General features: G+C 37.2%; 1 protein-coding gene across 2 annotated transcripts; it reads right to left on the bottom strand.

Annotated features, from left to right (window-relative positions):
- Nucleotides 1–4622: 4622 nt before the first annotated feature.
- On the bottom strand, nucleotides 4623–19933 carry LOC593807 (targeting protein for Xklp2 homolog). 2 transcript variants are annotated; one of them, XM_793269.5, is made up of 14 exons: nucleotides 19701–19932; nucleotides 15746–15871; nucleotides 14600–15169; nucleotides 13939–14053; nucleotides 13180–13443; nucleotides 12449–12734; nucleotides 11920–12106; nucleotides 11433–11577; nucleotides 10722–10953; nucleotides 10063–10167; nucleotides 9414–9590; nucleotides 8652–8792; nucleotides 8129–8243; nucleotides 4623–7577 (listed from the first exon to the last, which is right to left on the bottom strand). In XM_793269.5, exons 1-14 carry the CDS (start codon nucleotides 19804–19806, stop codon nucleotides 7297–7299), a joined length of 2850 nt encoding a protein of 949 aa, XP_798362.2. In that variant the 5' UTR covers nucleotides 19807–19932; the 3' UTR covers nucleotides 4623–7296. The 2 variants fall into 2 exon arrangements, with proteins under 2 accessions (XP_798362.2, XP_030830976.1); XM_030975116.1 differs by lacking the exons at nucleotides 4623–7577; nucleotides 8129–8243; nucleotides 8652–8792 and adding an exon at nucleotides 8823–8849 and having other exon boundaries at nucleotides 19701–19933.
- Between the last annotated feature and the right edge of the window lie 2155 nt (nucleotides 19934–22088).

The following is a 22088-nucleotide window of genomic DNA, read 5'->3' on the forward strand; positions in this document are numbered from 1 at the left end:
ACCCTGTATATATTTTGTTCCTATAACACCAATCGTATTGTACATTATTGAAAATTAGGATAATGCAAAGACTGCGTTAGCTTCACCATCACCTTGCTTTCAACTTCATGTGTATAAGCTATATTATAGAGCGCCATTGCAAAAATGTCAAAACTGTAAAAGCATATAGAATATGAAATATATTTGATCGCAATAGAAATTTTGGTTTTGTTGTGAGAACAGAGCGAAAGCAAACAATACCACAAAAAAATCCGCAAAACCATTTTCTATGAATGTCTTTTATTCTTATATCGGGACCTAATAAACTCTTACAGCATTTTATGCAGATGCTGTAACCCGTGTCGTGCAAATATTAGTCTAAAGACTTTTGTTCGGGGTGGGGACCGGTTGGGGGGGGGGGGTTGTTTCTGATTCAACAGTTTGTCCGTGCCAGCCCAAAGTGCATAGTAATATAATACAACTACACACAATACTAAACACAGACGTCTTTTTATAATTTTTTCTCGCATGTGGACCTTTTGATATTCTAAGAAATATATATTCACTTTTATGTACTAAAAAATCACTTTTGTCAACGTCATTGCTTTTGAAATATTAGTTAGTGAACATTTTGCTCGACCCCATGCCCCATCAAAAACCGACATAACTTTATCTATTATTGAAAAATAATAGGTCGGAGTTCATTATATTTATAGAATCTGATTCTCGAAGAAGAGTAGTTGTGCATAATAGTAGCACTGCAATCCAGTAGTCCAAGTAATGTCTATTGTGAAATATACAAAAGATTTTTACGATGTGGGTTGATATTGTTGGTGTTTTTCAAGGGCTTACAGGGGGTAACGACGATAGTCAGTCACCTAATAACCTCTGTTGTACTTATTTTCCCCTTGTCATACATAATTGCAAGGAATGAATTGAAGAAGTGAGGAGGAAGAAGGTAAATAAGACGGAAGGAGCAAGAGCGAGAAAGGATTGGTAATGAATGGGAAAACGAGTGCTGGATGCTTACTTGTCAAGAAAGATGTATAGCATCAGAACAATAAGTCCAGATTCTGTCAGTGCTGATATATTTTGTATTCTTCAATCATCTTATTTATCCTCCTCCCGTACACCCATCCCACACACAGCGCGGTGTCTCCGCCCTACTATTTGATTTCTTTATGCTCCACTCCCAAAGACGTTTAAATGCTCCACTCCCAAAGACGTTTAAATGCTCCACTCCCAAAGACGTTTAAATGCTCCACTCCCAAAGACGTTTAAATGCTCCACTCCCAAAGACGTTTAAATGCTCCACCCCAAAGACGTTTAAATGCTCCACCCCCAAAGACGTTTAAATGCTCCACCCCAAAGACGTTGAAATGCTCCACCCCCAAAGACGTTTAAATGCTCCACCCCCAAAGACGTTTAAATACTCCACCCCCAAAGACGTTTAAATGCTCCACCCCCAAAGACGTTTAAATGCTCCACCCCAAAGACGTTGAAATGCTCCACCCCAAAGACGTTGAAATGCTCCACCCCCAAAGACGTTTAAATGCTCCACTCCCAAAGACGTTTAAATGCTCCACCCCCAAAGACGTTTAAATGCTCCACCCCAAAGACGTTGAAATGCTCCACCCCAAAGACGTTTAAATGCTCCACCCCAAAGACGTTTAAATGCTCCACCCCCAAAGACGTTTAAATGCTCCACCCCCAAAGACGTTTAAATGCTCCCCCCCAAAGACGTTGAAATGCTCCACCCCCAAAGACGTTTAAATGCTCCACCCCCAAAGACGTTTAAATACTCCACCCCCAAAGACGTTTAAATGCTCCACCCCAAAGACGTTTAAATGCTCCACCCCAAAGACGTTGAAATGCTCCACCCCAAAGACGTTGAAATGCTCCACCCCCAAAGACGTTTAAATGCTCCACTCCCAAAGACGTTTAAATGCTCCACCCCCAAAGACGTTTAAATGCTCCACCCCAAAGACGTTTAAATGCTCCACCCCAAAGACGTTTAAATGCTCCACCCCCAAAGACGTTTAAATGCTCCACCCCCAAAGACGTTTAAATGCTCCACCCCAAAGACGTTTAAATACTCCACCCCCAAAGACGTTTTTATGCTCCACCCACTCCAGACTCATTGCGATGATCCCGCGATTCCCAAAACAACGGTACTAGACTATACAAGACGAGACTTGCTAACTCCTTCAGAAAGTGATTCTTGTAGTCCATCTCCGGGCAGAAGATGAAATATTGATAAAAATGAAGCTAAGGTATACCTAATTACTAAATTACCAGATACCACTTCTTTAGAAGTTGCATATTAATTAGTTATTTTAATGAAAAGTATAGTCCATCATAGCCCGTCATAGAGTTTCGGAGCCCGCTTTAGCTGTATACGTAGATCAATACAGGTTTTAAGCCTGGAGATTTTAAGTATTTTAGGGGTATGTTTGTACTACATTTTATCTCACAACACTACATAATTTGTATAACATCAGTTTTAACAAATCGTCATCTCATTTCCCTCTTTTCATCATTTATATGATTATTTTAATACTTCGCAGAGGATTGAAGCTCGTCATAAAGTTTCGGAGCCCGCTTTAGTTGTACGTACATTAATACTGTTTAAGCCTGGCGATGACGAGTATTTTAGGGGTATTTTGTACTACATTAATCTCAAAACACTACATTATTTATATAACATCAACTACGACACAATTATATAACATCAATTACAACACATCGTCACTTTCTTTTCCTTTTTTCATCATCCCTATCACCCTATGATATTATTTTAATACTTCGCAGAGGATTGGAGCCCGTCATAGAGTTTCGGAGCCCGCTTTAGCTGTACGTAGATCAATACAGGTTTTAAGCCTGGCGATTCCAAGTACTTTAGGGGTATATTTGTACCACATTTTATCTCACGACACTACATAATTTATATAACAACAGTTGCAACAATTTGTCACCTCATTTTGCTCTTTTCATCATTTTATATGATTATTTTAATACTTCGCAGAGGATTGGAGCCCGTCATAGAGTTTCGGAGCCCGCTTTAGTTGTACGTAGATCAATACAGGTATTAAGCCTGGCGATTCCAAGTATTTTAGGGGTATATTGTACTACATTTTATCTCAGAACACTACATAATTTATATAACATCAACTACAACACATTTATATAACATCAATTAGAACACATCGTCACTTTCTTTTCTTTTTTCATCATCTCTATGGCTATTTTAATACTTCGCAGAGGATTGGAGCCCGTCATAGAGTTTCAGAGCCCGCTTTATTTAGCTGTACGAGTTATTATTCATAATAAGAATAATCGAGAGTAATCTATAAACTCTAATTATCTTCTGAAACCTCAATTTGAACATTTCGTAATTTCACTCCTCCTCATCATTATGATTATTTTAATAGTTAATCATTATAACAATTATAGAAGTAGGAACCTGATACTTTATAGCGTTCATTTATTTCTAAACACGGGCTCAAAGGTCAATTCGGTAAGAAAGAAAAATCTTTTTATAAACCTTCATAACTGTTCTTCACAGCTAAAAGACAATTTGAACTTTTGGTCCTTTCCTCCTCCTCAAACTTTGGGTACTTACAGGGGATACTGATAATGAATTGCCTGTCATAGAGTTAGGCGCTCTGCTAACATAACCGTAACTGTGCGTTATGCACAGAGTTAGGCGTTCTGCCAGAGAGATGTACAGTTACTCGTAACTCTGGTGAGCATTGCAGTATCATGGTATGGCATAGAGAAAGCGCTCGATCGCATGTAAGCTCATGAATCTTGGAGCCCATATAGTGTCGACCCTATAATGAAAGGCAAGAGGGCTGTCTTCGGTTCAGCGTTGAGGATGTGTTATTTTGGGCGAGCCAGTGCTGTACTGGAGCGAGCGACACGGAAACAGTTCAGCCAGTGGAATTCAGGATTAAAGTTATATAGGCACGAGGAACAAAACATCATCACCATCACCATTATTATTATCATCATCACCATCATCAACACCATTATTATTATCATCATCATCATCACCATTATTATTATCATCATCACCATCATCAATGCAATTATTATTATCATCATCACCATCATCAATGCCATTATTATTATCATCATCACCATCACCATTATTATTATCATCATCACCATCATCAATGCAATTATTATTATCATCATCACCATCACCACCATCATCAACACCATTATTATTATCATCATCACCATCATCAATGCCATTATTATTATCATTATGTTTTATATATATATATATATCACCCGTAATAGCTACATGTAAATAGGCAAGCATTGCTCCAATTATTTTCACCCATGCACGACAGTAAAATCACTTTGATATAAAAATCCTATCTGCTTTGAGTTGTTTACCTATATAGTAAGGGTAAATTTGGTTGATTTTTACCTCCCTCTTTAATTTGTGTGAATTCTTAGATATAACATAGTTAGGATAAATGTTTTCCTTGATCAAGATTACATATACAAGGCTATAACATGCCTAATGTTGTATGAAGTCAGTAAATAGCTGGCTTTTGGTTACACATGCCGATTCAGCTTTATAGATACATTGATTTTCACACAAATGAAGACACTAAATTATTCATATGTACATGAAAAGATCAGTTTTTATTTTTAAGTCTAATTCTTCTTTATACACAAACCACAACCTAAAATATGGACTTCATGAGGCTTTGATTTCAAATGTTATGTTAAAGCTGTCATTTTCCTCGCTTGTCTGTTATCCCTTTGTCTCCTCAATTCATGTATTTGACTCAGTTTTAAAAACTATTTAAAAATCATGCCAAAGATAGTTTTAAAAATAACATCAATGTTACATGAACCTGTCAGACGTGTTCACATAAAATCCTGCAAAAGAGGAATTGAACACAACAACTTAAAGTGCAAGTATGTCTGAACTCGGCCAATACATGTCAAGATTAAATACAATGATTTCTCCGTTAGGATCTAGTGAAAACTGCTAACTTACTAATAGGGCATTTGTATATTATGTGCAATCATCACCATTAAATTTTTCCTCAAACACAGCAAGATCGATGATAAATAAAGAAAAAGAAGAAGAACAAAAAAATAATAAAATGTCTCTCCACTCTTTTGTACAAAACAGGATTGGATTGTGAAATATTTTCATACTGTACACAGGAATAATTCAGGTCATTACAGAGAAGTTCAGCTTTTAGTGAAAATATTCATTATCTAAATGCTTTGTACACATTTTCGTAAAATAAATGTCTGCAAGTAGATGTACATGTAATTACAAAAAATCTCCCCGTTGTTCTTCTCAGGTTTGAACAAGACTTCACGTTTCCACACCATACGCATTAGGTATTTCTGATAAATTAACACACATAAACAATTCTTCTTTTAATTTTAAGACTACAAAATGCTTCGAAAAGGCTACATCCAAATTTGTAGGTAAAAATCATTGAATAACAAGTGGCAAAAAGCATGTCCAGAACTCACTGTTATCCCCTTTTACACATACATTAGAAAATGAATGATATAACCTGTAAGCATGAATGTTCTACTTGAGACTATTCAAACAACATTCTTTACTGCAAATTTTAATTTAAACTAAACTACCTTTGATTTAGCTCATATTCACAAGCAGGTTCTATAAGACTTCATCTACAGATATAATGGAAAGCTTTTAAGTCATTTACATAGGAATAAATCAGGGTGAGACCTTAGACTTAACAGGTTTAGCTAAATGGAGGCTGAATAGATCTACGACATATCAATATTTCTATTTAAAAAAATTCAATTAAAAACTTGTTATATACACTCCAATAACAAACTTTAGTGAAGAAAAGATAATTTTGCCAGTCAAACTACTAAATATTATATTGTTTTTATAAACTCCTGTCCAAAACAAGTATTAATTCAACAAGAAGTTTGTTATAATAAAGTTCCACTGTATTTTGTTCACACAAACTGATGGCAAATATGTTAGGATAAGTTTGGTTCACTTTGATAATAACAGCCTATAATACAATGAAGAAATATTCAATAACACAATATTTTCTTTTTCTCATTTAGATACAGACTTGTGTGAATATATACATATATGTATTTGCTTACACAGTAAGAAAAGACCATATAATTGTAAGGCCATACATTCTTTCTTTTCATGCAACACCTTTCCATCTTGCACCAGATACAGATTAGCTTTAGATTAGTCTCATTACACTTGTTTGTTGCTGAACCGCAGTCATTTTCAAATGAATGGTCTAATAATTGCTGTTTTTCTTGTTAAAAATACAATATACACATAAAAGTAAACATAGAAATGGCATCTGTAGGCACTATGGCTCAATGTAATTCTTGATTAGCAATGGTAATTCTTGTCCATTGGTAATCTCTTGAGAATGCCTACAGATCATGTGTTCACCCAACTGTGTGATTCTTCTCAATGTCAATTCAATTTTAATCTTTGCAATCAAAACAGTGTTTCTTCATTGACCACACACACTTCTCTCATTATTTACAAGATAGTAGAATTTTAAAACAAAAAAAAAAGGGGGGAAAATATTGTTATAACTGTATGACCCAAAAGTCACCCAATGTAACTCTATTACAAGTAACAATTAGTAAACTGGTCTTCAAAGTTAGGTCTGCAATCAATATCACTATGTACACTCTATAAACAGCTCAAATCTGAATTATATTTTCCACAATGTTACACTTCAAATAATTAAACATACTCCAGAACCAGGCTCATTTACATCAAGTAATTGTTAAAGTACCTAAACGGTTATAAATTCCATTAATGTGACTTATAGATATAAAACTGCTGTTAGTTCATGTTCTTTTAAGAGAAGAAGCACATCCAAACATAGTCTAGATTATAGTAATTCAGATATAATTATGACTCTCTCTTGTTGACATACATGTATACACACAAGAGGATATTAAAACATGGTATCTAAAGCCAATGCAGACCATTGGGTAAAGGAGCAAAGATTACACAATCCATCCAGAACAAAACAGTTTATTCATATGCAAGCCAGAAACAGGGATCTCTATACCTTTGGAAGAAGTTTGGACTGCAAAATCAGTAAGTAGTTTTTGACTAGGCATGGCATAGACTGGTTTATAGTGTTTGAAGAGGGGGGGTTGTGGAAGGTACTGAGTCCTTATCTACTTTTGGAACCTATCAGAGAAGTTAGGACTACATGCATCAGTGAGCAGTTTTAGACTAGGCATGACATGGACTGGTTTATAGTGTTTCAAGAGAAGGACTGTGGGGTACTGAGTCCTAATCTACTTTTGGAACCTATCAGAGAAGTTAGGACTACACGCATCAGTAAGCGGTTTTAGACTAGGCATGACATGGACTGGTTTATAATGCTTGACAGGCTGGGCTTTATGGTGCATGTCCTCCCGTCTCATCCTCTCTATCTCCTTTCTCTCCTCCTCCTCTTTAAGCTTCTCTAGCTGACAACGACTCTCTCGTTCATCGAGATCTTTCTTCATCTTCCACTGCTCGAATCCCTCCCGTTCCACGGCACGTCGGTCAGTGTTCAGGTCAAAGGCATCGATCTCTGTAGCAATGCAAATAGAGATACATGTATAATGGTCTGGCTTTCATCAATATTCACAAATTGCAGCAGCATTAGGTCAGAAAATCTTTCAATTGGTAGAAAGCAGTCATCGTACTATCCCAAATATAAGCTAATATTCAGTTAATAGATGCAACGTGATCGAATACACTTGACACTTTGTCAGTATCTCGACTTTATGATTTCATTATGTCCTTGTATGGGGTAAAACAATTGGGAAGTGAGACCAGGAAACGATCATTTCACTATTCATATTCTACTACAGTATTGACACTATTACAAGTATACTCTGAAAGTGTAAGGGCTGGGCCCACTCAGATACAAGGCCGTAAAACTCATTAAAATAACCTGCTGCAGCATAAGTGATTGAGATAGGCATAACACACTTCCCATTCTGCATATTATGACACACAGATCACTGATTAAGTATTGAAGCCATTGAAGTACACATTTTACCTTCTAATTATTGCCTCTTACCATCCATTTACAAGTAAACTTTTGCTGCAGCAGTATTGTTGGATGCATCGACTTACCTGTTAGAGGTTTGTTTGGTTTCTGGGGTACAAACGGTTGATTATACACCACATCAGCTGGTTTAGCTTTGAATGCATTAGCCATAGCTCTCTGCTCATTCAGCTCCTCCTCAATCTACATACAAACAAGCAAAGAGATAAAAAACCTTATCATACTGATTTCAAATTCATTAACAAACATACATCAGTCATATAAATTAGAACTTTTTTCATAAAACTAGTTGCTTGTCTTACACGACACAAACAGGTGCTGTATGACACATGTCTACTTTCTATCTATTTCATCCCAAAATGATGAATCGCACTCAATGACCAATAATTATGGCAAGTTAATGATGATTATTTCTCCTAGAAACTGAATTAGTGACCAGGCCCTGATTACAAAAAGTTACGATTGATCCAAATCTATCGTAAGTCCTCCAATCAATAGCAAGTTTGCAGTCTCATATCTCTTACGTACATCAAAATGTCAATGTTTGGCCCTGTCCATCCAGAACCCCCTTGAACTCCACAACATACTGACCTTCTTGCTCCACATCTCGGCCCTCTTAGCTCCCTTCTCTTCGTTACCAAGCTGGAATGGTTCAAGCTTGGTCACAGGTTTGACCTTCTTCTCAGGCATAGACACTGGCTCAAGGATGGGCTTAGCTTTGAATAGACGAGCCTACATGCACAAGAACAGTTTGAATACAGTGATTGGCTAAGCTTTGAATAGACGAGCCTGCCCAAGAACAGTTTGAATACAGTGATGATGGTCTATTTACATGACTGCTAGGAAAGCCAGTATAGTATTTAGGTATTAAAGAAAACATAATGCCTCCAGCCACTCTGTAGCGGAGGCATAGAAATCGAAACTTGCCATGAATAAAGAGCGGAACACAGAGCAAAGCAGCTCTGGAAAAATTCAAAAAAATATCAGGAAAACTTACAAAATTATTTATAACTTGGAAGTCTGTTGTCCATATATATTTTCTTCAAATGAGCTTTAGAAAACAAAGGAGTAATATGATATTCACACTTGATTCAAGCATAACAATCTGTATCTATTTAATTTAAAGAAGAAAAAAAATGAACAGATGCAACACATAATACAGTCAAACCTGTCTATAGCGACCACCCAAGGGAAACACAAAAAGTGGCCTTTGTAGACAGGTTCCTTTAGTACATGATTCAAGGAGAAACCATTTTCAAGGGAAACAACAAATGTGGCCTTTGCAGACAGGTGGTCACTAAAGCAGGTATGACTGTAGCTTTATCTTGATTGAGATTGAATAGGTTTACATACCTTCTCCTCTTCCTGATAGATCTCCTGTATCTTGGCTTCCTTGCGAGCTTGGGTCTCTTTATCACGCTGCTCAAAGGAGAACGGTTGAATCTCAGTCGTCTTATGGGTGGTCTGAGGCTTGAAGGGTACTCCTACATGGAGGATTGGCTTGGCATGGATGATACGAGATTTGGGCTCCTGCATGGTGAAGCAAACATGAAAGGAGCGAGAGATCATAAGCCGGCTGACAAACAGGAACAGGTGTGGATTATCATTACACGATGTATTCGGAGCAAAAGAAGGTGCATGCAATTGTGCCCACGTGGCAATACATGGACATTCTCTTATCATGACAATTCTAATCAAAGTTAACCTGTCTCGTTCATTTGTGGAAAAAGTTAACATTTCATACAGCAATTTGATTTTCTGTTACGTGATTGCATGTTCATGTACATCCATCTTCCTTCCCTGTTTTTGCAGCTCCAAATGCGTTTTGTTAAAGTTAAAGTTAAAGTCAAAGCATATGAGGATCACTAATGGATACTGACATTTACAACTGCAACATGAATAATAAACATTCATGATTTCGATCCTACATAGGTTAGAAACAGACAAGTCAAGAGCATTGTTTATGATTCTTTCAACCTTTACTAGTAGCATAATGACCTACCTCGGGTTCGACGATGACGTCCTCCTTAACCCTGACCCTGTTCTTCAAAGCAAAGGCAGGAGACTTGGGGCAAGTCAGTGAGCGTGGCTTGGCTGCACCAATACCCTAAACATAAAAAAGTTAGAAGTTAGAACTCCTTGTCATGAATGATGCTTTATGAATGCTGTGAGCGTCGAAATCGGCAGCCTAGCATAGCCGGGTAATGTTGGAGCGCCTTGAGGACCTTGCAAGGTCGATACGTGCGCTATATAAGAATCCAATATTATTATTATTATTATTAAAGGAACAATTAAATCTGTCATTTAGAAGAGAATTTTGATAATGACAATTGAAATCGTTCCCAAATCTGTGCATACAGATGATTGTCATGCAATGGTGAATGGTTCTAATTTCAAAATCATTAATCATATTGCGATGTTATTGCTTGTCAGTTGTTGTCAGTATACAATGTGTGTGCCCCGGAGAACATCAGCAGTATACCTAGTAACTAACTCTCAAGACCTTTCCCCCTAGCACATGATAGCAAATATACATTGCTCCATAATTATGCTGTGAATAGATGCTCATATATTTTTATGAAGATTGAAGAAAGTATACTTCTAAATATGACCTTACACAAATCAAAAAACTTAAAGTTGACAAGGATTTAATGAACTTACCACTGGTCCTTCTAGCATCTTAGTGGACACTGGTCTGGCGTGGAATTCATAATGTTCCTCTTCTTTCTGCTCTTCCTCTTGAGCTTTCTTTGTAGCTCGTTCCTTCATCAGTCTCTCACTCTCCAGGTTGAATCCTATAGCCTTGGTAGGTTCCTTGTGGGTAGGCATCTTAAGTCCAATGTTCAGATTGCTCATCACTTTGGGGTTCACTGGCTTGGCCTTGAATTTATAACTGCAGAGAAAAAGTTGTCTTGTGTTATTCACATTGCCTGTACGTACTACCAGGGGTCATGACTGAAGTTGTAGTTCAGTACTGACCCTCAAGCTGGGCTATAGCTCACTCACCAGTCAACAATTTATTTTTAATCACTAATCAAGAAAGACAGAATGACAGGAAGCAATCTTAATCCAAAACAAAGAGAAATGAGAAGACTTTTAATGTATTGCCTTCTGTGAGGCATGAACATGTGATTTTTTAGGAGAAATCTTGTGATGGAATGACTTTATCTATAGTAGTCTTACCTGGCCTGTAGCAGCTGATGAAAATATTTTATCACATCGCAATGAATCTCCCAGGAATCATTTTTACTTCCCTGAAGTTCCATCAACTTTATTGCAATAGATAACATCCAGATGGTGATCGATCCTAGTTAAATGTACATGTGTATGTGTAATAACCACATGGCTTTCAAAGCCGGGGACGTATATTACCTTTGCATTTCTTGTAGCTCTTGTTCTTCCCTCTCCGCTGTGCTCTGTACAGTGATGACACGCTTCCGATTCCTGCATTCCAAGTTGGGGGTCTTAGGGTGGGTCAGCCTGGGCTTCGGCACTTCCTCTTTATGCATGGAATTATCTGAGTAAAAAAAAAAGAAGGCTCAGATGAGTTAGAGGAATGGCGCAAGGTTTCTCACATGAATACAAAGGTCCCAACTTGTACTTCAAAAATGGCTTCTCTGTGGTTTGACTGGTTTCTGTTGGAACATACCTTCAAGAGCTAAAGGTTACATTTTGTTCTGAAACTGGAATTGTGTATCTTTATAGGCACAGACATTAAGGTCCTTCTACACCCGAACAATAGTATCACAATCAAGTGAAGCAAAAGAGATCCTTTCATAAACATGTTTACATCTACTTTTAAAACACCATCCATTTATATTGTGACTGTGAGCAAAGCTCAAGGTGTTAGCATACATACCTCTGTGATCCCCACTGCGTCTGGTGTGAAAACGTTGCGGAGTCTTGTTGTGGAATTGTTGGATCCTCGTTGCCATGGAGCAGTAGGGTGAGTTCTTGCTTCCCTCTCCTCCCTCCCCAAGCTTTCGTTTCCTGTTGTCTGTGAGCTTGAATGGTTTAGGAACAGTGGGACCATGGGGGACCTTGGCCTGGAATAGAATCAAGAATCAAAATGGTAATATAATGCAGGAAATGAGCTGTGCCAGTCGGTGGCTACTATACAAACAGTGGTAAAAAAATTAATGAAGAGAAGATTTTTCATAACAAATCAACATTTAAGCACAAAAGCATCATCAGAGAAGAACAAACATCTGATTGTCAAATAAAAATGAACCCCTCAGCACAGGTTACTATATTATACACACTATAGTCATTAGAATTGAACTGATAATCACTGCCTGATGAGATCATGAGCCCCATAAGGAAATTAACTGCCTGTGTAATGATAGGAGTTAATGTTCTTCTGGCTCTTAGCTGATGATATGACATACCGGTGATATTTTTCCACGTAGATCACTCTCAAAGGTTTTAGCATCTTGCCGGGTGGCCATAGGATGTTCTTTGATCCTCTGATCTGTCTCAAACGTGAATCCTACAGGCTTGGTGGTTGGGACAACAGCCTTGACTGCATGGTAAGCACTAGATCCCTGTACCATCTTATAGGAGGCCTGGGATTGCTTCTTACGAGCTGCTAGCTGCTTGCGGAATCCTGCAATTTTCTCCATCTCTATCTGCTCTGCGGTCTTGAACTGGGCACCAGGTTTGGTGTTGTTACGCCTGAAACAAGATAGATTTCAATTTGAACAGAATTTAGATCTTGCACATTCTAAGTTTCTTACACTTTAAAGGATAATGCAAAAGGTTATACACAGTCACACTGCTAAACTGACTTATTACCAACAAATCTGGGTAACATCATTTTTGTTTGGTGTATTTTCAGTGATGTCAGGCATTACTTTTTGGACATCTCAATAACATTCTGAAGAAGTTTTACTATTGCTTTAACATGAATATTCAAATGTGAATGATGAATTGAGGATGATTGTTTCTTTCACTATGTAACAACTTAACATACATGCAGAAGGCCATCTCTACTGAATTCTGATTTAATTTTTTTTTTTAAATATAGACAAATGACCATGAACAGAATTGGAAATATTGTAACAGTGAACAATGCCACTCATACATTTTGAAGCATTAATATTCAGAGTTTATTACTTACTTCATGAATGTGGGAGTAGAAGGTAAAGTCAGTTTAGGGATGAAAGACTTGGAGACAAGTTTTGCTGTAGTCACTGGTGTGTTCTTCTTGCCGCCGCTCTGAGCCCTGTCAGAAACACGCCTCTTCTTCAAAGCTGGTGATTGGCTGGATTTATTGTGGACACGGAGCGATCTTCGCTGCATGTTGCTGCCAGCAGACGCTCTCTTCAACTGACTCACATCACTGTTCAGAGAACGAGTTGATCTCCGTGTGGATCGTCTCGATCTGTGGATGAATCACAATAAGCAGCAAATGGGTTATTTCAGTTGAGTTAGCCACTACCCATCTACATTGAACATTTGGCGTTGTTCCATAAACAAAATTATTACAAAATGGAGAAGTAAAAAAGTATCCAAATTAATTGACAAATTACAATGCCTGAATAACAGTTCCGATAAGAACCAAATAAGAATATATTTTCGATATGAAAATTCAATAAAGTTATGGAGAGAATTACAAACTTCCACTGTCTATGTAACTTTATAGTCTGAAAAGCTTGCTTGAGACTAGTTACTCTCCGCGAACAGAATTTAATGAGACTCAAGATTAACCTTGTTCAAAGAAAATCTGCACTTAATTTAATTACCCCCCCCCCCCCCCCCCTCATTCAAAGACAACCTTTTTTTTTATTTCTTTTAATTTGAAGTAATTTACATCCTCTATATTGCCAAGCATAACAACAAAGTCAAATCAACATCTGAAAGGCTTGGTAAAACTTACCTCGTCTCCTTAGCACCAGTAGTTTTATCTGTGTTACTGTTTCCCCACGATGTTACCAGGTTCTTAGGTTTGACTACTGGTGCAATATTGCTTGGAATGACTGCAGGAGGAATTTCTGTTGGAAATAAAAACAAGAAAGCAAATTAAGATGATGCAGCTGAGCCACGAATAAATCTTTTCCCCCCCTCCGATTTGTCAATTGAGTGTTGTTTTCATTGGTTTTTCAAGTGTTAGACCACTTGTGTTAGACTACTAGCACTGATTCCCGAACTACTGCAGATGCATGTAATTAAGTTAATTCTGTCCTCTAAAGTAAATCATAGAGGCCAGACATAAAGACTTGTTCAGATATGACGGAGCAAAACTGCGTCAGTAAGGTATTAGTGTATTACGTATGACATTTCTGTATATTCTTCTAACACAGAGCTCAGTGAACACGCAGAAGTCTTCTGTTCCACGCAGCATTTTTTTTTGGCAGCAGTTTACCGCGCCATATCTGAACGAGCCTTAATGCAGTAACAGTCCCTGTATCTAAAACAAGAAACAAGTCCTAAAGCATGTGAATGATTGGTGGTGATAGCCATTAACTGTAAAAGCAAACATAAATCAAGCTACATACCATGTGGGAAAGTCAAATTGATACAACTGTCTTCTACGTTACCTGCATCATGTGTTTCCACCTGCGGGCTCTCTGGGCTATCCCTCGTAACTGATGTCTCATCAACAACCTCCATCTGCTTCTCTTCCACATGTGTTTCTTCTTCCTTCACCAATGGCTTCTCTTGGGTATACATCATTTCACTTTCCTCCTCCTCCTCCTCAACCGCTGGCGCTGTATTCAGCTCCAGCACAGGCATCTCCTGGTCTGTACTCTCCTCCGGAGCTTCTGTCATTGGGTTCTCCACCTCGGTGTTCATAGGTGAGTCTTCACAGACTGGTTCTTGCACATGTTCCATCATCTCCTTGACCTCTGGGCTTGGGATTTCATCTTGGACCGGTTGATCTACCCTGTCATCATCTTCTTCCCTCATTGGGGCTGCTGCTTCCACAACTGTGTTTTCATTGTCTGTTATGTGCTCTACATTTTGATCTATGTGTCCAGTCTCATTGTTTTTTGTTTGATACTCATGTTCACCCTCTGTATCTTGTATCGAGTTTGTTGTTGTTTCTTGCAGATGCTCAACTGATTCTGTCTCCTTCTGACATGGAGGTGGTACTTCAGAGATCCTCTCTGCACAAAGGAATGGATTCAGTAGAATACATTTGAATAGGAAATTGATTTCCTTGGTGTCAGAAAGAGCAGATTATTTTAGGTAATAAAAAAACTGCCATGATAAAATATAATCCTATCAATCATGTCAAAATTAATTTCACAAGTGCAAAAATTATTTTTTCACATGAGCATTTAGGCGATCTTCTATTAAAAAGTTGACTTTCACTAGCAAAATGTTTTACAGAGCATTATGAATATAATTCATACTGTATGTCTGTAATATTGGTAAACATATTCTGAATATGATTTTTAAAATGCCCCAAAACCTCAGTCACAGCAGTGTTAAAAATCAAATTTATCTTTTTTCTAATTGTCAAATCCAGATTTACTTTTGAGTTTTAACGTAAACTACATGTATATGTACAATAATATCTGACTGCATTTTTCACAAAAACAGTTTAATCAAGATCTTATGACTCAGTTATGAGCTGTTGAAAACTGCACATCAAAGTAGCTATACATGTTCAGCTTTATTTGCATCAGTGCATGTCATGATTTTAAAAAAATTAAGCAAAATATATTTATTCAAATTACCTTCTCCTCTGCTTTCTTGGCTTCTACAATCCGATGGGGGTCCAGGATTTTCAAATTCTTCTGGGATTTGGCCGTCTGCCTCAGCCATGAAATCATACTGGCCATCTTTCCCCTCATGAGCAATGTCTGTCAATGTGAATAGTATTGTTATCAATATAAAGAATGGATGATTGCAAACAGGATGAAATCATCATGTTACCTTTTTTTGTTAGTATTTAATTATTTATTACCTTATTCATTCTATGAATCACTTGAATCAATAAACTTGTTTAGCTTTGACTCTGGTTTGCATGTTCTGCAAAAATATCTGTGCATGTAGTCTATATCATATTTGATTTTTTTTGGGGGGAATAGTTTCTAGCTGCGGGAAATGGAATTCTAAAATTCAGAATTCATCCAATGACGTTGCCACTTGCCAAAATCATCGGACGAAGATCGGGGGGGGGGGGGGGGGGGCGTTTCGCAAAGACTTTTTTCAATGTCAAATGACAAATCTGCTGATAACCAATCAGAAGCAAGGATTTCAGTAGCTTATTTTTTTCACATTTTGTGTAATTTTTCACATGATGACAACTTGACAAGTTTTGTGAAACGCCCACCAGCTACAGCTTGACAACCCAGGAATGTTGCAGACTTTATCTTCTATAACACATGATTTCGTGATAGAGGATTTCAAAAGAGCTTATGGCCAGATCAGCTCTTGACTTTTTCACCATTTATTTTAAAGAATAGATTTTATGATTAAAATTTAAAAACTAAAAAAACATAACTTACTTAGGTCTAGCTGGGACGGAGTCTGGCTAACTTGTCTCAGACCAAACTCACCAAAGACAACTCGGCCAAGCTGCAAAAGCGTCAGTTTTTACAGGTTTAGGACTTTAGGGGTTGGGTCTAGAGTTGGGGTAAAATGACAAAAACTGACCGTTTTTGCAGCTGGGCCGAGTTGTCTTTGGTCCGAGTTCACCTGGATTCAGCATTTCAGCTGGGACCTAGCTAGCTGCATTATCTTACATTTTGTTGTTATCAAAATTCTGATTTCTGAATTTTTATTCAAATTTTATTGCCATCCCTTACCGAAAACGCAGGCTTATTTAGCCTGCTTTGAACCTGCGTCTGGCCTGCATTCTTAAATACATGCTAATTATTCTATTGCATGTTAAATTTTAGCCTGTATTTTGCAAAATCAGTCTTACATGTTTTAGCAGGTTAAATTTTAGCCTGCATTTTGCAAAATCAGTCTTACATGTTTTAGCAGGTTAAATTTTAGCCTGTTATTAGCATGCATTTTGCAAAACACAGTCTAACAGTTTTTAGCAGGCTAAATCTCAGCCTGCAGTTTAAAATTAGCATGCGTTTTGCAAAATACAGTTTTAGCAGGTTAAATCTTTAGCATGCCAGATGAGATGCAGTTTAATCTTTAGCATGTAAATTTGTATCATAATTTGTTAAACCTGCAATCTGAAGAAATGTCCTCTGAGCAGGTTTAAAACACAAATTTAACCTGTTATTGCTTTTTACAGGTTATTTTTCACATGCACGTTTAATGTTATATATCAGGGGTGATTCGAGAGTTTAAACAAAAATAGGTTCATAGAAAGCCGAGCAAGCGAGGTTTCAAGCGCTTGGGGAGGCATCCCAAGACAAAAATCCAATTGAAACCAATTGAACACCAATTTAATTTTCATTTTTTCAGTTGATTTTAATTGGTCTCATTGGGACTTTAATAGGACTTCAGTTGGTTTCAGTTGGTCCAGATTGGCCCTATTGGACCAATTGGCCTAGGCCCTATTAGACTTTAATGGGAACTCAATTGGTTTCAATTGGACCAATTGGCCCTATTTTGGACTTCAATTGGTCCAATTCAGTTTCAATTTCATTTTATTTTCATATTTCACATGTTTATTTCATTACATTTGGCATGTTACATTTTTTGTAATCATTTTTTTGGGGGGATGCATTTATACAAACGAACAGAATAATACATAAGACTAAGTTAAATAAAGGAAGAAATATGATGGAGCCTAAAGAGAGAGCAATGTTTTTAGGCCGTAGTTATAACATTGATATAGTCTTGTGTTTATTAAATATCGTAATTGGATTAAATTGCAACTTATACAGTATGAAGAAAAGATATATTTGAAACCAATTGAAAACCTTACAGTCTATGGGGCTGATTGGTCCAATTGAAGTCCCATTTAAGTCTAATGGGGCCAATTGGTCCAATAGAAACCATTTGAAATATCTAATGGGGCCAATTGGTCCAACTGAAACCAATTGAAATCCCGATTAGAGTCAAATGGGGCCAATTGGTCCAATTGAAACCAATAAGACCAATAGATCTACCAATAGGAACAATACGACCAATATAAACCAATAAGACTAATTGAACCCAATATGGGACCAATAGAAACCAATAGAAACCTTCATTTATGTTAGCCTGCCTTTTCGATTAGCAGGCTAAAATTAACCTGCAATACTGTACGTATCTCATGAATATTCATTATTACTTTACACGTCTCACAGAAAAATACATTTATCATGATTAATTGTTAAGCAAATTATGACAATTAATGCACATATCAGTTTTGTGATTGTATTTTTCTTTGGAAATTATTGACCAATAGATTATTTGTCTGATCACACTTACATTCACGTTTTAGCAATAGATATATTGATTATACGATTACTAACCAATTTAAATAGCATGTATGTTTTCTATATATAGGTGTATGAGCCTGTTCTTTTACAATAGTCAATCTTGTATTAACTTCAAATGATCTTTGTGATGGAGTTAGTCTAATGCGATTGAGGTTAGAATATTCCTATTGGTGGACACTTGCAAATATTGATTATGATGTATCAATTTATGCCTCGTTCCTCTACCCGAGTCGATATACCAATAGAAGTCTTGTACCAATAGTGATGGCAATTAATCGAATATCTTCATTTTTGTTAGCCTGCTTTTTAGATTAGCATGCTAAAATTAACCTGCAATTAACTTACATATTTCAGCGTTTTTGCAGGCTAACAAAGCAGGTTAATTTGCATACTAAAAAAGCAGGGCAATTTTGCAGGCTAATTGAGCCAGGTTAATATGATTTTGCAGGCTAAAATAAGCCTGCTTTTAAAATGTACAGGCTAAATTAAGCCTGCCTAATTTGCATATTTCGGCGTTTTTGCAGGTCAGTGCTTGCTAAGGAATTAGCCTGCTTTTTAGCAGCTATGCAGGCTTGATGCAGGCTATAAGCAGGCCTGCCTTTTCGGTAAGGGATGAATCGATAACCAAAAATCAAAAAAGTCTTACATTATTTTATTGATTTGCCCAACTTCTCAAAAATCATTGTCAAAATGTCACCTCTTTACTCTCACTTAATCTCAGTCACAATGCAGTTCCTCATCATTTTCACTTTCTCTTCTCCTTTCACCAGTCACTCAGTCAATCAATCATGTCAATTGATCAAATAAAATGAAATACTTCACCCATTCACCGTAATACAGTTAGTTAGGCCTATAAAAAAAATATGTTGTAGACCTAGTATTGCCCTTTAGGTTTAGGTGCCAAAACATGGGTTGGTCAGTCAGACTAGGAATTCTTTTTTTAACTTTTTTTAAAACTTTTTTTTTAAAAACTCCCTCTGCTTTGGGCTGATATTTTTTAGTTTGTAGACTCTAGATCTAGAAGAAGTCTAACTTAGACTTAGACTATTAATAGAATATTTTTTGGTACTAATTCAGAATCATATCCAAAAAGTAACCATTAATTCCTTTTAGTTAATTTACAAAATAAAATTTAAAAAAATCTAGCATAGCTTTCTTTTCCGACATCTGAACATGCATGGCAAAACGGTTTTGCAATTTGCTGCAACAAGCACTTCTGACTTGCACGACAGTTGCACGGACACAACACAGCACAGTGCGGTGCTGTGCATAATGTGTGAATGAATGGATTGCTTACCAAAATATTCGTCTGCGTTGTCGTCGATTACGTGAGGTACAGAGAAATCTACAAATCTTGGGCAGTTGTACTCATAATTCTCATCGAAAGCTTTTTCTGGCTCCATTGTGAAATATTAAAATACCTATGACCAAACGTCTAAAATACGATTTTCAAGTCCAAAACAGCAGAGGCTCACGAACGCAATAGCATTGTTGTATTTCCCAGTTTTTGATTTCGCCGCTGCGTGTCAACCAATCAGAAGCTAGAACGCAACTGAATTTCATACGAAAATATGTAGCGCCATCTGCGACGACAATTGTTTAACTTGTATTATACAGGGCATCAACATATTCGAGGGTCACACCATTACCTAATAATAGTTTTATTTGTCCCTGACCGTGACGAATGATATTGTCAATGTGTACACACTAATAAACTTTTCATTGAGCTGCATTAATCATTCGAACAAATTTTGTTTGTTTTTCTTTTTAATTTAATTTCCAGGAAACGATAACGTACATAGACAATGAAAGCATAGGGCCTAGGGGTCTACATGTAATAATTAATAAAAACAAAACTAACAACAATGCCCAAAAATAAAAAAAAATTGTCTATTGTAGGGCTCTCCTCATTGGCTGTCGTTTAACAGAAAATTCCCCCCTTCCTAAAAATTGAAACCAAACAAAAACATACAGAAAAATCAATTTATTAAAGTTACTATGTCCCTTTTGCAGCCAACATCAGATTTTGTAGAACGTATGAGGAGTTATGAAGATGTCATGTATATTATGTCCTATCTGTGAATTTTAAACGCTAGTGTCCTATATTTAAATTATGCAAGGAAACCAGTTTACTTGCTAGACTTCACTGTCAGACACTATTGAGTGACTGACTGGCTTTTTTTCTTCTTTGCAGGCGCGTAGCCAGGGGGGCGGTGGGGGCGGTCGCCCCCCCCCCCCCCAAAAAAAAACGCCGGCCAAAAAATAAAAGAGAGAGAGAAAGAGAAGAAAAAAAGGAAGAGGACGTAGGAAGAAAAAGGGAAAGGAGTCGAGAACGGTACAACGAATCGTCTTCTTTGTCTAATAATACGTAAAATCTTCCGCGCTTCGCGCGGGAGGGGAGGAAACTGAATTCAGATGTTGTTGTTGTTTTTATTTCCGTATAAAAATAATCATATACAAATACAAATATACGGCTGGTTGCCCATATTCAGCTGCAACGATAATTGTTGCTGCTGGTCTTCCATGGGGCCAGTTTACAATATACAAAATATACATAATATTACAAATTAAAAAAATAAATAATTACAAAGTATCAGTCGAAAACTTAATACATAATAATACTTAAAGGAAAAAAAAAAACAAAAAAACAAACAAACAAACAAACAAACAAACAAAACAAACATCATATAAACATACATAAAGAGGTACTACAACAAGGTGATTATAGTCTGTTTAGGTTAGTCTTAAAGTGGCAAAAGTGGGTAGTTGACGCAAATCAAGGGATAATTTATTATATTGAAAAGAAGCTCTGTACACAAAAGTTCTTTTACAATAATTAGTTCTTGGCTTAGGTAAAGAGAGATTATGTGCATTACGGAGGGAGTATGGAGAGGGTTTAAACTCAAATATGTCTTTCAAATATTCAGGGGTCATGTTATGTAATGTTTTGTAAGTTAGGAGTAATAAATGGATTTGTTGCCTTTCACGTATCATGTGCCAACCAAGACAGCTATGAATTTGACTGGTAGAAGATAAGGATTAAGAGTCGAGAACGGTACATCAAATCGTCTTCTTTCTCTAATAATACGTCAAAGCTTCCGCGCTATGCGCAGGAGGGGCGGACTGAATTCAGACAAGGATTAAGAGTCGAGAACGACACTTCGAGTCGTCTTCTTTCTCTAATAATTTAAAGAAACTTCAAAGTTTCCGCGCTTTGCGCGGGAGGGGAGGAAACTGAATTCAGATAAGGATTAAGAGTCGAGAACGGTACATCGAATCGTCTTCTTTCTCTAATAAATTAGTGAAACGTCAAAACTTCCGCGCTTTGCGCGTGAGGGGGACTGAATACAGATAAGGATTAAGGGTCGAGAAAGGTACAACGAATCGTCTTCTTTGTCTAATAATACGTCAAAGCTTCCGCGCTATGCGCAGGAGGGGCGGACTGAATTCAGACAAGGATAATGAGTCGAGAAAGGTACAACGAATCGTCTTCTTTCAAAGCTTCCGCGCTTCGCAAAGGGAGGGGGAAACTCCCCCCTCCCTGCACCCACCCCCTAGGGAGCGCGCTACGCGCGCTCTTTAAGTTATTCGCACGCTTCGCATGCTCACCAAAGATGCTCACTACCGCCCCCCTAAAATGAAATCCTGGCTACGCGCTTGCTTCTTTGGTAATAACATACATAAA

Source organism: Strongylocentrotus purpuratus, unplaced genomic scaffold (assembly GCF_000002235.5).
Source record: "Strongylocentrotus purpuratus isolate Spur 01 unplaced genomic scaffold, Spur_5.0 spur5_scaffold_8, whole genome shotgun sequence".
Lineage (NCBI taxonomy): Eukaryota > Metazoa > Echinodermata > Echinoidea > Camarodonta > Strongylocentrotidae > Strongylocentrotus > Strongylocentrotus purpuratus.